The sequence below is a fragment of the Buteo buteo genome, chromosome 4 (genome assembly GCF_964188355.1).
Source record: "Buteo buteo chromosome 4, bButBut1.hap1.1, whole genome shotgun sequence".
In the NCBI taxonomy this organism is placed as follows: Eukaryota; Metazoa; Chordata; class Aves; order Accipitriformes; family Accipitridae; genus Buteo; species Buteo buteo.
The window spans coordinates 34,242,473-34,257,361 of record NC_134174.1 but is presented as its reverse complement, the minus strand read 5'-3'; the positions used below and the strand labels follow the sequence as shown (position 1 = coordinate 34,257,361).

General features: G+C 41.5%; 1 protein-coding gene across 6 annotated transcripts in view; it reads right to left on the bottom strand.

Annotated features, from left to right (window-relative positions):
* The window catches only part of JMJD1C (jumonji domain containing 1C), a 171,435-nt gene that overhangs the window by 44,344 nt on the left and 112,202 nt on the right, over nt 1-14,889 (bottom strand). For all 6 annotated transcript variants that reach the window (XR_012650077.1, XM_075025490.1, XM_075025491.1 and 3 more), the window contains one exon: nt 13,272-13,385. Coding sequence is in view for 1 of the 6 variants with exons in the window: in XM_075025490.1 (XP_074881591.1) it covers nt 13,272-13,385 (114 nt within the window). In the remaining 5 variants the exon portion in view is untranslated. The remainder of the gene's footprint in view (nt 1-13,271; nt 13,386-14,889) is intronic.

The following is a 14,889-nucleotide window of genomic DNA, read 5'->3' as shown; positions in this document are numbered from 1 at the left end:
ACATAACCAACTTGAGAGTCCTGTTTACCATGTTTACGCAGTATGTGCTGCACATGGAAATAAGCATTCTGTTAGTACTTTAATGGTACAGGGACCACATTTAATTTGAAACAGTGCAAATGAAAAATTCAGCAATCAAAGTGTCAAAAGCTTGAACCTTCAGTTTTCTTATTTCATGGGTGAATATCTTAAAATCAGTTTCTATAAAATGAGCCCCCCACCCTTTTTTTTTTTGCCTTTTTCCACCAAATCATTTTTACAACCACATGGAACTTCAACTGCATAGAAATTAAATTTCGAAATTGCAGTTTGAAAAACAAGGAACAAGTCCAATACCTGCCTACTGATTGCCACGACAGTCTTCAGAGAGCAGTGGCAACAAAAAGTACTGGTTTTAAAGTCTAGACTGCTGAGAACTTATACTAGTCCTCTAATGCCGTCTTTTGGAAGATGATTTTCTCCAATTAAAAAAAAAATTAAATACCTTACCTGCACCCAGCCTCAAACACATCCATGCATATTTTTACTCCTCGTTTGAAAGGTCTGCACAATTCCCTGATTTTCATTCCTTGATAACTAGCCATCCTTTTCTTTTTTCCTCCTCTTTTACCTTTCACTGGTTGTATCACCTGACATATCTGATTATATCACTGATCTGTTGTAACTTTTTAACAAACCTTCAATCTTAATGTTGTCCTGCCTGACATCAGAGCGAGCAGGGGAAAAAACACACAAAACAAAACAGTGACATAAAATCTGTATAGGCAGAATACCAAAGATATTAACATCACCTGTTAATTGGTAGTATCCCTCTCTGCCATGCTACAAGACTTTTTTTCCAGTGGCAAAAGATGAGACTCTAACTAAAACACAGAAAAACTGGCAGCAGCTGACACCCCCAAAGGTACCACCAGGCAGGCGCAGACACTGCCGATGCCACGCAGACCACACCAAAAGCCTACAGGGAAATCATCAAATTCAGCCGAGACTAAAATATACAGATCTTCTGTTGCTTCACTATCTTTCTAGGCACGCACACGCGCATAAACCACTGGTAAACAGTATATTCCTTATTCCTTTCTGACAAGTGAAAGGCTACCCCAGCTGCCACGCCACTGCAGCTGGTGGGCAGGAGGTCAGAGAGGCGCTGAGGGCTGCAGGGCTGTGCTGCTCCACGCAAGCCGGCAGAGAAACGCCTTCCAGAGAGGACCGCTCCAGGGGGAACACATCGACCCGACCCCCCGCACGCCCCTGCAACTAGGGCAGCCTCCCTCCCGCTCCAGGCTTCTCACAAAAGGCAACGCCGGCCAGAAACATCGAGGCTACGGAAGGCTAGAAAGTTTTTTGGGGAGATCCTAACTTCCCAGTTTACCTTAAACGGCTTTGTCTGAGCTGAGAGAAGAGGCTTAGGCTTACCAGGCGATGCTAGTGCTTTCTATGTAAACCCAACCCACACTTGACCTATTTTCTGCTGTTCTGAGCGCACAGTCACAATTTACCTCATTCAAACCCGGCAGCTGCTGAGCTACATCTGAACCAGTTAAGTCAAGCTTGAAGACACAACCCTGACCCCTAAACCAGAAACAAAGTCGAGCTGAGGTCAGCCCTGCTCACGCGTGCACGGAGGCACGCCGCACGGGGAAAGGCAGGGATGGGCAGGGACGGGCAGGGACGCTCTCCCTACGTGCAGAGAGCAGTGCAGAGAGCGGGCGAGAGAACAGGGATAACTAATCCCTTCCCAACAAGGGGCTCTGAATGCATTGTTCTGACAAGGACAAATGTTTATAGATATTTCAGACCACAAACATTTAAGATTAGGAGTTATTTTCAGTCTATAGCAGCAACAGCTATGTTTCTGTAAGTAGAAAGTTAAAATGACAAGGACAAAAAGATGAGGACTAAAAATTTAGTAGTTTTCCAACTGTCAGTAAACTTAGTATCTCTCAGGAAAAGCTATCAACAATTTTTCTTTTGATCCCCACTCTTCCCTATACCTAATACTTCTCCCCACATACTCCTACTTCCTTCCTCATTTCAGCTGTTCAACAATTAAAAAGTTGACACTGATTTTAACATTTTAATTATCAGGTTTGAGAATTAGGGGAGCTGAGCTGCATAAGCTTCTCCAAGTCATGATTTCAGGCTTGAAGAAGCATCATTGCACTGATTAGTTCAGTTCTGGAAGAATAACTTGCATCTGTAAGAATACCAGAAAATTTCTATTAAAAATACAAAATATTATCTTATGGAAAAGAGACTGAAGTTAGCAACATAAATATACAGGAAAAAAATCTGATTTGTAGTCTACTATTCTCACTGATTTAAACTCACAAACACAAAAATAAACAGAGATATTTGCCTTCCTGTAAGACTACTACCCATGTCTCAGGTGAAATGGGCATGCTGGAAAGCTTGCTTTTTACAAGTCAGCTTATTATTCCTGCACCTGTAGATGAGAATCTAGTATGGAAAGGCAGAAGGGAAACAAGAGCGGCACACCGAACATGGATGCAGCAGGGAAGCAAGCAGCCACCAATGGATATGCAACACCAAACCTGGGCCAGGCAGATAGTCACAAAACAACCTAAAAACTGCTCTAGTGACTTCTACAATAGTTTTGCATTTGAAAATACAGATTTAAAAAAATACATGACCCTTATGCTCACGGGTTATGTCACATTCTTTTTGAGCAGCTGGGACAATCTGGGTCAGAAAAGCAAAATCTCCTGGAGTGCCAGACTTCTCTTTCAGCATCTGATCTAAAGACTTCCCCAAACAAGTGGCTCCTACCCACAAAGCTGGTGGGCTGTCATCTTCCACTTAGAGCACTGCGGTGACTGACTGTACTACTTACATCCTCCACGTACAAACGAATGAAAGGTGAAGTGAATAGCACTGTTCCTTGTCCATCTGCTCCCTTATTTCGATGACACAGACATACATTCATTTTTTCTTTCATTTTCCACTGAATCACATTTCCTTCCCCTTCCTCACTGCAGGCTCCATACATTTATCACCACCATCTTAGCAATATGCAACTTTGTCCTAATTATGCATTTTGGTTTATCTACTCCTAAGAGAAACAGGGAGGGAATACTGGTCCTACCCAACTAAGCCAGTAACTCCCAAGTCATGTGGTGATACTGGAACAAGCCTTTGAGTCACTTACCAAGCAACTCAATGCCACTATGGGAAAAGAAACCTCAAAGTGCAGACACTTCCCTGAAGCAAGCAATTAGCAGAGTGAAGTTGATGCTAACAAGGAGAGCAGCTAAGTGAGTAGATCGGAGAAAAATCTTTTGTACATCGATATTAAAATTTACACTGAGACACAGACACCCTGTGTATTGTGAACAGCTTTCAGAAGGGATCTAACTCCCCAAGCTGAAGGACAAGCTGTATGGTCTTTAAGCAAAAAAGAAAGTACTTCCTGTTGATGATCAGTTTTCTGGACTAGTGGGCTGCCAGAAAAGCAGTCTATTGCCCCCAGAAATCAAGCCAAGAGATCAGTTCTTGGTCAGAAACTGAGCATTTTGCAGGAGACACATCTTCCTTGCATCAGGGACAGCAGAAGTTGCTTGTGGCGGCAGCTTGAACTGGCAGAGTTGGAAAGCTGTATACTGTCACCACAGCTAATGACAAACTGGATAGTTCTCTCTTATCTCATGGTAGTTACCTCCACCAAATCTTTTATCAGTTGCATTACTCAGCATCACCATATTCTTTGACAAGACTATTGATAACTAAGAGCTTACTGTATTAAAGAGCAAAGGTGTCTCAATTCAAATCTGAGGAAGAAAACTGTAAATAAAATACTATCCAATACGTGGCAGACTGATGACAGCTCCTAGAATCAACACCACCTCCTAGAAACGTGCATCAGAGTTAGCTCACTCTTGTGAGTGACTCTCTGCTCTGTAATTTGAACTACCACCAGCTTAGATTACCAGCAGTCACAGACCTACCCAGTCTCTTCTGCAAATATCCTCAATCCTATTTACCAAATAGGAGCTCTAGGAACATACAACTTTCCAGCTCCTTTCCCCCCTGTAATTCATGAGGATTATAGGCAGAATACAAATCCTTCCCAACAATAAGATCTTAACCATTTTTTTTGTCAAGAGGAAAGAACACATAAGATTATCTCCAAAATGTTCTTGAAAGCCAGCTTCAGTGGAGTTTGGTCCACCTAATTACTATCACATTAACGTTTTATTTTCAAGTGGTTTTCCAGGGTTTGTTTGAAAACATGTTTCTTAGAACAGTAGTACATAACAGTGTCGGCCAACATGCTGGTAATATGAAAGTAGTTCAGAATAAAACACATTTCTCTCATGTTTTAAACAAGTACCACTGTACTTGCACAGAACTTTTCAAGGTTAATTTATAATAAGATTTAAGGCAGCACTGCACAGAGGCAATGCATCTGGGTTGGAAAAACAATTAGCACATTTTCTTCAGAATTTCATCCAGAAGAACAAATTTCTCTGGTCTCAGGGATATGGTGCAGAGACTCTCCAACTGTCTGGCTGGGCATACAACAGGGAGCCCATCACTGTGCAAATGTGGAAATGCTGCCTCTGCTCCAAGAGAAGCAATTGCTCCATCAGAAGCAATGCAGCCATCCTCATGTGCTTTTTTTTTTCTGATAACAGCTCCGTTCCGACCTGCTGGAGCCATTTTAGGAATTTTCCCTATAAAAACCAGAGATCTGGGATGTATATCATATTTGGATTAACACTAGAGCTCTCTGCAACTCTAGAGAAAGCAGTCGCTGTGCCTTTTATAGAACAGACGAATAATGGTCTTCCAGAGAGGAAAGATTAAATTGCTAATCAGAAAACAGTGACATTTCAGCTGTTGCTGCACTAAGCTCCTTGGGGTAAACTTCGGAAAGTCATTCAGTGTTTAAAATTGATACAGTGCTCGTCTATTTCACAATATTTTTCCATCAATAAATCTACTAGTACACAGAACTAAAAAAACCCTCTTAAAAACATAATTCAAGACTGAACTACACTACTGGGGGGGGGGGGGGGGGGGGGGGGGAGATGGGGACATGCGCCTGTTAAGGACCACACTTGATAGTCAAGTCTTACGCATCCTGAAATCTGCTTTAACCTGATTTTATCTACTGTATACCAAAGTGGCAGAGTGGTGGAAAGAAGATAGCAAAAGAGAAGAAAACGTTCACATTGCCTAAAAATCCAGCCTCTATGGTTGAAATATAATTTCTAAACTGTATGCTTAAAATTCACTACTAAAGTCATAAAATACAGAATAATTTGTGAGATGCACAGAAACTGCGCTTCAAACCCACTTGCTCAGCAAAAGCATGCTAAAATACTATGCCCAGTAATGCTGGCAGACTCACACAAGAAGGCGGGGATGCAGGGAAAAAAACAGGAATAGTTAATTTTAATTCCATTCAGAAGACAGGAAATGTTTGCTAGATTGCAGGGGGGATCAGTATTTACAAACAATGGTATTAAAAAAAATTTTTTTGAACTACATTTAATTATGTAGTATACTGTTAAAAAGAAACGAACTTTGATCAGGAAATGCACTGTACGTCAAGCCCTCTACACCAAAACAGATACTGCCCTTTTTGTTTTATTAGTAAAGTTACTCCTATGTCTAAGAAAATACTAAGATTCATACTTGGTTTTAATTTTAAAATAAAATTCAAGTTTGTATAAAATTACTTGAGTTTCTCCCCAGATGTCTGGCCTAGAAAAGGCATTCCATATATACACCTGGAACTGCTATAGCTCTCAATCTCTAGCAACTGCAGCTTGCTGAACGCTGTGGAAGAGTTCTCATGAAGCACTAACCCTAGACTACAAATTAGTACTTCTATTAGGTGTAATTTCAAAAATACATTTTGTAAGAAAAAGTTATAGAGTAGCAGCCCTGAACAAAGCGATGTTATACCAGAGGAAGGAACAAAAGCAAACAAAACCATGAGCACTTAATCAAATGAGCTACTGTGTTTATCACATCAAGCTAAAGCTTAATTCTGGTAAGAACGCACTGCAATGAAACTCAAGTTTCCCCCCTACCTGAAATGCAGGAAGGCCTACTCTTTCTCCTCCCTGGGGGAGCACTCCCATGCAATGGCTGCAGGACTTTACAGTCTTTCACGCTTCAGAGTTCCCCAAAGCACTGTGGATTCCCAATCCCAACATACAGCAACTATTTGGGAAAGCAAGAACATACTGGCTGGCAAAGCACCATCTGGTTAGAAAGTGAAACAGACTTCTCTAGGAGCTGACTTTGTGTCTGGATTATGAAAATAGCATTGGTCCAGAACATCAGATAAGTAACATACTTTAAACTTTCATTTTTATAAATCATATGTGATGATTGGAAATTTTAAGGACACCGAACCGAGGGTAAGGCGCCCTTCTTGTACTACTGAGCAGTACTTTCCATGGGCTTTTACTAGTGAAAAAAGTAATAATTTGTGATCAAACACAGGAAATTCTTTACCCAGAAACACTGGATGGATTTGTAAATTCAGTAATCCTGAGACTGCTTTTGAGAAGTACTAAGATACTTCAGTGAAAGGATTTGATCTTCACCTTCAAAGAAGAAAAGTTTTGTTCCATCTGTTCTGTATTGAATTCTTAACTTTTGAAATATTTATTTCAACTCTACCTCCTGGAGTAGGATTAATGAAGTCAAACCATTTAACCAACCGTTATTTTTGAAAAATTGTAGGAAGAGTAAAACAAGTTTCTCTACAACAATGGAAGGAAATCTGTTTTCCTATGGATTTGAGACCTACCTCCACTGTAGCAACCTCAGCTTATCCCAGGGACCTCACAACTCTTTCCCGTTCCTCCTCGTGTACCTTCCCACGGCCTTCAGCAGTTGCACCTGAACTCCTTCCTACTACCTGGAGGAGCCACACTATTTGTGGCAGCTACACCACCCACCTACTGACCGATGGCTTCTTCTCCATGCTGCTGATTTCCCTAAGGCTTGTCAGACCTAAAAGAACTCCACTCCTGCATCAAACCTCACTGAGGGAGACCAAAAAAAGTGACTAAAGCCCTTATTTCTTAAAAAAATCAGGCTAAACCAGAAAGGTACAATTTTAGTCCACCTTTATTTTTGAGAATAAAGACAGATGAAGTCCTCAGGGAACCAGCTCTTTTTCAAAGGGAGGCACAAATACATTCTTAGGAGAGACGGTGTACATCTCCCTCTGACTCTGCAAATGGAGAGTGCCAAACCATCCTCCCCCATTCCTCTCTTTGCGAGTGCTCCAGTGAAACTCTTCTGTCCCACACGTTTAACTGGGAGCGAGGACTGGTATGAGTCATCTGACCCCCTTCTAGCTGGACGCAGCCTTTTGCTTCCCCGCACGCTGGAACCACACACTTAAACATAGATGTGTCAGTAACAAGCTGTTTAGACCATCGCTCTTTACAACACTGCCAGAGAAGCCAGCTGGACTGCTTACGGGTGGTCCAGACACCAGAGACATGGGAAAGAACAGAGACGGCTCTTAAACACAACGCTGAGAAGAGTTAAAGATGCAGAAAGTTGTGTGCGCCTGTCACCCGTGGAGGAAACGAAAGCCGAGGGGAGGACGTGATGGCCACAGATACCAGCTGGCTGGCACCGGGGGTTCCCAAGCTGCTGCTGACAACCTCAAAGGGTGGGACCGACCCAAAAGCTCCTGCCTGCCTGGTCAGTGGAGGTACGAGTTTATGGGAAACGCAATTTTCAGCTGCAGTAGCTATTTTTAAGCCTGAAGTTTAAAGTAAGAGAAGTCTAAAAGACGAGTGCACATATGATTATGGGGTGCTTAAAACACAGAAAAATATTATTTTATCCCTGTTTCAAGATGTTTGAAGAATTTTTTATGCGCACATATCATTACTACACAAGCCCTGCTACATGACTGGCGTGCTCTTATGAGCGAACAAGTCACAAAACCCCAAAGCATCCAGGCCCAAAATACCCAATGTCTGCCAATAATAAACGGACAAGGAGAGTATCAGAGTTGCACAACCCCCTTTTCTCAAGCCTTACTAGATGGCCTATAAAACTTGAATTTCCAATAGATCAAGTAAGATTAGCATAGTATTAGATCCTGAATCGGAGGCACCTATTTCACGATTAGTGAGAAAGTTTATTATTATTACTTCAGCAATCTTTAAGGTGCATTAAGACATTTGACCTGTCAGCCCTCAGAATAGCAAAGTACACACGCCTATCACTGTAACACCTCCCACAGGGGATTTCTCAGGGCTCTATCTTTACATCTGCAACCTTCAGCACAGAGGTAGACAGGCAGACATCACCATTTTGAAACACTAAGACAACCAGGCTTGTCTTAAAAATAAATTAAAAAAAAATTGTTCTGAAGGAGAATGTGCATAAGTAGGGCTGCTTGAAGAGAGATTCCACCATACAGAACTGAAGTGTGTTCTTGATTCGTTCTCAGCAGGTTTTTTTTTTTGTTTGGTGGTTTATTGTTTGTTTTGGTGTTTGTTTTCTTTAACCCAATACACAGGAGAAATTTTTGAAGAGCACACCCTTCCACTTCCTCTTCCTTGAGTGGTGAAGTACCCTCTTTGCAGGAAGTTTAATGATTGTGAAGGAACCTAATTTGAATTCTTTGCCCTGTCTCAGCTGTGCACATTTGTTCCAGTGCTGTTTGCTCACAAATCCTTTGGAAATATATTAACACATACAAAATGTGTGTGTATATACAGTCTATAAATTTGGAAATATATAATCTATCATGCACCCTACTCTGCCCAACCCAGACATAGAGCTGAAATGCACTGACTGCTTGGGCATAGCAGTCTTTCTGCATCTTTCCACAAGTGTATTTTATTACAGAAAAACACGATATAAAACACTTTTTGTTATTCTTTATTTGCTTGTCCAAAGTATAATGCAGTTGACTCCAGCTGCTTCAGCCAGTAACAGCAGAATCACACACTTCAGCCCAATAGCACCCGTGATGGGTACTGCCAAACACCACCCTGACAAAAACACCACACTGATGAGGTCACACATACCATATGCTGAGCTTTAATGCTTCACATCCCCATCTATAGTCCTTCAAGTAAACTACAATGCTTAAACAAATGAAGGCATGATCAGCTTTGCTGCTGCTTAACTTACTAAGTGTATCATAACAAACACATAGCTGTCACAGAATACTACAAGTAACTTATTATTACAGGAAACCATTTCAGTTCTTATTACCTGATTTAGGTCACACTTGTATTTGTGTAGGCTTACTATAGTTTTGCTTAAAATATTTTAATAACAAAAGTGTTTGAAAGTGTGTTCATTTTCAATCTATAGCAAAGGCCACTGTAAAACCCACTATGTCAATTTTTACTTTATCACAAAAGATACATGATATATTGTGAATGCAAAGTAGAAAGATATTAAGGACCTGACTTACACATCACATTTCAAGACTGCATTTCCTACAGATACTAGTTTGACATAGAAAATGCTTGTTGTAAATTTTATGTCTATCACTTCCTGCAAAGGAACAGAATTTCCATTTCATTGCTAAGCGAAGTACCACAGCAAACGTTCGTATCTGCTTTCTCCTCAAGATCCCCTTGTCACCACCATAAAAGAACTACATGACTAAATGGTCTGACCATCCCAGATTAATGAATGAGTCACTCTCGGACACACACAAGTTTCACGTAGAGAATAATACCGTCTGTACCCGCTATGAAGCAACAGAGATAAAAGCCACCAGAAACAAGTTGTAGGTTGGTGTTAAAGGCACTACACATACAGAATCCAAGGATTTTTTCTGGAGAAGGGCAGGATTCAAAGCAGTACACACATAAGGGAAAGGAAGAGTCACATAATGCATTTAGCTGTAAAGAACAAATTCCCTGGCAAGTGTAATACTTGCTGTAGAAAACCTTCTGAAGATACGAAAAAATGGAAAAAGGCTAGTATAGCGCAGCTGCATACCCTACTTTTAATAACGATATTCATCTAGCTCTTACGAAGGTTGTTGAATCTCTTAACAACCAAAACATGTTTGTTTATGCAAAGAGCAGACGTGGCATGGGAATCCATCGTTCACGATTCCCCAGCAAGTCTTGCCAAAGTCTCTTTACTCTTGTTCTGGAAGAACCGCTTCTGGTAACGACGGTAATTTAAGTTCTTTGCCTACTCAAACTTTGCTTTTCCTGCCAAGACTAAAAGGATGCCAAATGCGCTGTTTTCTTTGCCTTGAGCAGTTGTCACCTGTAAACTGGACAGCACTACCTTATTCATGAAGCCCTTTAGCCCAATAGTTATGTTAAACAGCACTGCATCTTTTGATCAGAACTGATCTGAGCAGAATTCATACCAAATCCTCGTCTGCTGCCCATTACCAGTATTACAAGTATACGCAGTGATGGGAAAAATTACTCAGTAGTTAAGAATTGTATCTGAAGTGAAATGGAGTCTTCCCACACAAATTCAAACTTTGTTTGTTTTGGCAGAAAGGTACTGGAATTTTAGGCACTAACAGCAAAACGCAATAGAAAAGCGTTTAGATCACCATGGTCTCTAAGGACTTCATATTGAAAAAGTGCAGCCATGAGAGCTGAAACCAAAAACTAAACATATTTAGAAAGACTCAAAGTTAATTCATCTCTGCAAAGAATGGTTCCTCGGTTATGTATTCTGCTCAAAAGCAGGTTAACAGTATTCCAGACCAAATAAGGGAGCAAAAAGGCCATTTTTTCTTCTTTTTAGAATAGCAGATTTTCACAGGAAGTTTACCAAAGATTTATCTAGGGCCTGTTTTCATGGCAAAGAAAAGGAAGGCCTCCCAGAAAAAAGGGGTAAGTAAAAACTACCTTACATTAAGTGACTGAAGGCTAGGAATGTGATTTCCAGCATTAACAAAAAATAACAAGACAAACAAAAGAACAGAGACAATCTTCCTGCTTCAGGTATCTTTCAGGAAAAAACAGTCTCATAATGATCAAGTTAATATTTCTGTCTAACACAATGCTGGTACATAATTCAGTTAGCATACTTAAAAAATAGTTTTCTGTTCTCTTAAAGACATTATCATTCAGTAAAGCTCTTATCTGTACAATTAACCTGTATAAATTAGCAATGAGACATTGCTAGCCCTGCAAAGAGACGTGCTTACAAAAGCAATTTCTAAAACTTCTTATAATCATTCAAATAAAGAAATCTTTGCAGTATTCACCAGTGAGCTTAATGTTATTTTATGTTTCTACATTCCATATCTGAGCAATTCCCAGTTAAGACGCAAATTCTGGATGCCTTAGTACTCAAGATGAATCTCCATCAGCAACCATCTTGTAACGTTAAAACAGACAAACAATTTAGGTATCTCTTGTGACCAAACTACTTATGATTGATACAGATCAGTAGCCTCGATCCCAGGCTTTAATAGGCAGCTGTTTGCTCCATGAGAGGGGGAAACAACCTGGCCTCTCACAGAGTTGCCCTCTACATGTCAAAAATTGAGGCCAAGAGTTAGGGAGACCAAGCTCACATCTGGAACTGCTTTGTACCAGTTTTTGGTCAACACCTCTTTTAAAACTGAAGTTGCTAATGCTGTTAATTACAGTATTATCTACCAAGATATTATAAAGCCAGCTGTTCATATGACACATTTGCAAAAAATGACACCTTCAATTTGTATGCACCTTCGCAAATCAAGGAGTTTCTGTGTCCAATACTGTATCAGTAAATACTGCTTGAAGTGAAGGACCTGAAATGCATACAGCATCGTTATATTAACTGCCAGCCAGGCCTGGCAATAGGATTGTTTTACAAAAGGCTGTCCTTCTCATATATTCAATTTGTTTTGCTCTGCTCATCTGGTAAGAAATGATCCACTGCCAAAAGGAGATTGATTACTGTTACTGGAATGAACATCATCAGAGACATGATCTTGACAGATTTCAGGCAAAGGACAGATGCTAGCCCAAGTATTTGCTTTGTAAAATGAATCTGGATGATTGCGGCTGGACTCTGAGGGTGAATTTACACTTCACGGCTCAGCTGATTTAAGAGGTCGCTGCTGCCAAAGGAGGATATCCCACTCCAATTTGCGTCATCCTGACCCCCTCCCTAGAGGAAGCCACAGCACTTGGTGCACCCTGGGCTAATCCAGCTCAGCTCACTAACATCACAGGCTTCCACCCCCACCCCAGTTTTTGAAAATCAAGGCTGTGCTGATTTAGAAGGCTGAAGGCACTAGCATGGGGTCTGATAGTGGGAACTGTCCTTTGCAGCAGAGCCAAGCTGTTTGAGCAGCTCAAGTCATGACACGTAACCTCACCCTGACGAGAAGCGTTGAACTCGTTTAGCTTCTCTACCACAGACACAGAAAAGCACCAGCCCTTCCTTGAACTGAACCTCCCTGTCCCTTCCTCAGGATTCTCTCTTGGTTGCTTCTCCTTTTGTAGCTCTATATTTGGTATTTGGAAGAAAAAAACATCTTGGTGAAGCAGGAGGGAAGAAGGGGTGTCAGGACAAAATTACATAGCGTTTATTCAGGGCCATCTGTTATTCCAAGTCTCAAAGTACTATTTCTGTATCACTGCAGTGTACCATCCCAGCCGTAAGAAAGAATTTATGGCTATTCTAATTGCAATCAGTTCAGCGCAAGTTGAAGTATCAAATGTTTTTCTATTTGTCATAGAAGAGATTTTTAGACCTTCTTCTGAAGGGGGGAGGAACATCATTTCTCTTGTTCATTAAATAAACAGACATTAATACATTAATGTGTTTTAATTAACGAAGGCAGCATTAAAATCAATAACACTGGAAATTTTAGCAGGCTTAGAAACAACAGCAAGAGAAAGTATATTTTGTTTAAAAAATTAACATTTTCTGCTATTCATTCTCAAAAAACCAGTAAGTCTGATATCACTGTAGTAGTGCAAAGACCTAGAAATGAAAGCCCAGCTTCAGAAGGATAGATACTATCTTTTATCTGCTCTACAATTAATGGTATGGATTAACCTTTAAAGGGGTCGGGTATTTTACTTAAAGGTGGTTCAATAACATTAGTCACATAGTACTCCTTGACATGATCAGATTCACTAGAATCAGATACAGTATCCAATATAATCTTTCGCAAAATGAGGAACAATGTCTGCCAATTATCAACAGGAAATTGTTCCTGTAGCACAGAACTTGACTGTAAAATGCACTTAAAAATAATAAACACATGGATTTTAACTAAGCTAAATGGACAGTACTTACACGCTAACCAAATTCCTTACCTGATAGGGCTGAAAGGCACTATCTTCAGTTATAAAATCCAGCTGTTTGTCCACAAGGAATTCGACTGCAGTAATTGAATTGTATACACTTTTTCCAACCAAGGGCTTGAATGTCTATTGGAAAAAAAGAAAAGACAATTAACCAATTAAAAAAAGCTCAGCATATCAAACCCCCAGGACTGTATAAACACTGATGAAATTCTTCCATCAAAACAAGTTAAAACAGAATAACAATTACTGATTATACGAGAAAGAAGGATTTTGTGTTTTGTAATTTTTTCCTTCGTGCCGCTGGTGGAAAACCAGCTAGAAAAGGGAACTACACCATACATTCTTCCTTTCCCTTACTGTGCTTGAGCAAGAGTGTTTACCACAGAAGCTCTAAGTACAGGAGCACGATTATATCTTAAACATACAGCTTAGCACGTAGGTCCTCTCCTTCTGCCTGCAGGACTAGCTAGCGCAGTGGTAATTACACTAAGGACGCTGAAGTGGAAACAGACTGCAGACGTGAAAATGCTCCCCCCCCCCGTTCTGAAATCATTCACCTTGCCTCCGAGTCAACCATCTCATTTCCCTGCCTGGCTCTGCAACTGTTCTGACTCTTCTGCCTGCCGCCCCCGCAGCTGCTCCTCCCTGCAGCAACCGGCTGCTCCGGCGCAACGGCTTGGGAGAAGGCAGTGCCTGGTCCCGGGGCTTTTGCAGGGGCCGGGAGGTTTCCTGCCTCCCCTCCATGTGCTGGGGAAGCAGGAAACCTCCCGGCCCCCGCTGCGAAAGCCCAGCACGGAGAAAGAAAGGGGAGCGGGGAATAACGGGCTCCTCCATGCCCCTCTACAGTCTTTGCCCAAAACGCCCTGCCTCGTCCAGGCGCAGCGGGATGCGGTAGGCAAGTGAGGAGGGAGCCGTGACTTCAGCGGGTCTCCCCCAAAGGGGACGAGCAGGAGGTCAGTCCACTGCCCCGCTGGCTGCGTTTCCTGGAACAGAACCGCAAGGAGAGCATGACTGAGCGGGGGATGTACCGAGAGGGGATGAGTCAGGTGAAAAGGAAATCCCAGCGGATGGAGGGGAGAGAAAATGCCGCCCCGAAGACTGACAGGAACAGCAAAAGGAAGGCACGGGTGAACAAAAGGAACGACTGGCAGAAAGAACATGCAGGATATAAAGGGAAAAAACATGGAGGAACAGAAAAAAACAGAGGAAAGTTATTCTACAGGACAAAAAAAAATAGTAATGAGGGAAAACAGGAAAAGAATAAAGCCCGTTGAGACTGATTCTAAATTTAAAGTGCAGGAAGAAAAGACAAAGAGGAGAAACAAGGGCAGGTCAAACCACATGAAGCATTGTGCAAATGCTACACCAACACCTGTAAGATGCTGCTATTCCAACAGGACATCACTGGCTCACGTGCAACATCCTGCAGCAACAGACCCCAAGTACTTACAAGAGGAGGGCAGGATCACTGCCACCTATTTTCAGGTAGGGAAACTGAGGCACAAAGCAATCCTGTATCTTGACAAAAGCCACCCAAGCAGGGCAGCAGCAGAGTCAGTGACCTGCCCTCAGCCAGTCTGCAGGCACCTCCTAAGAGATGCACTCAAGGTTTTATCAGATTTCATTA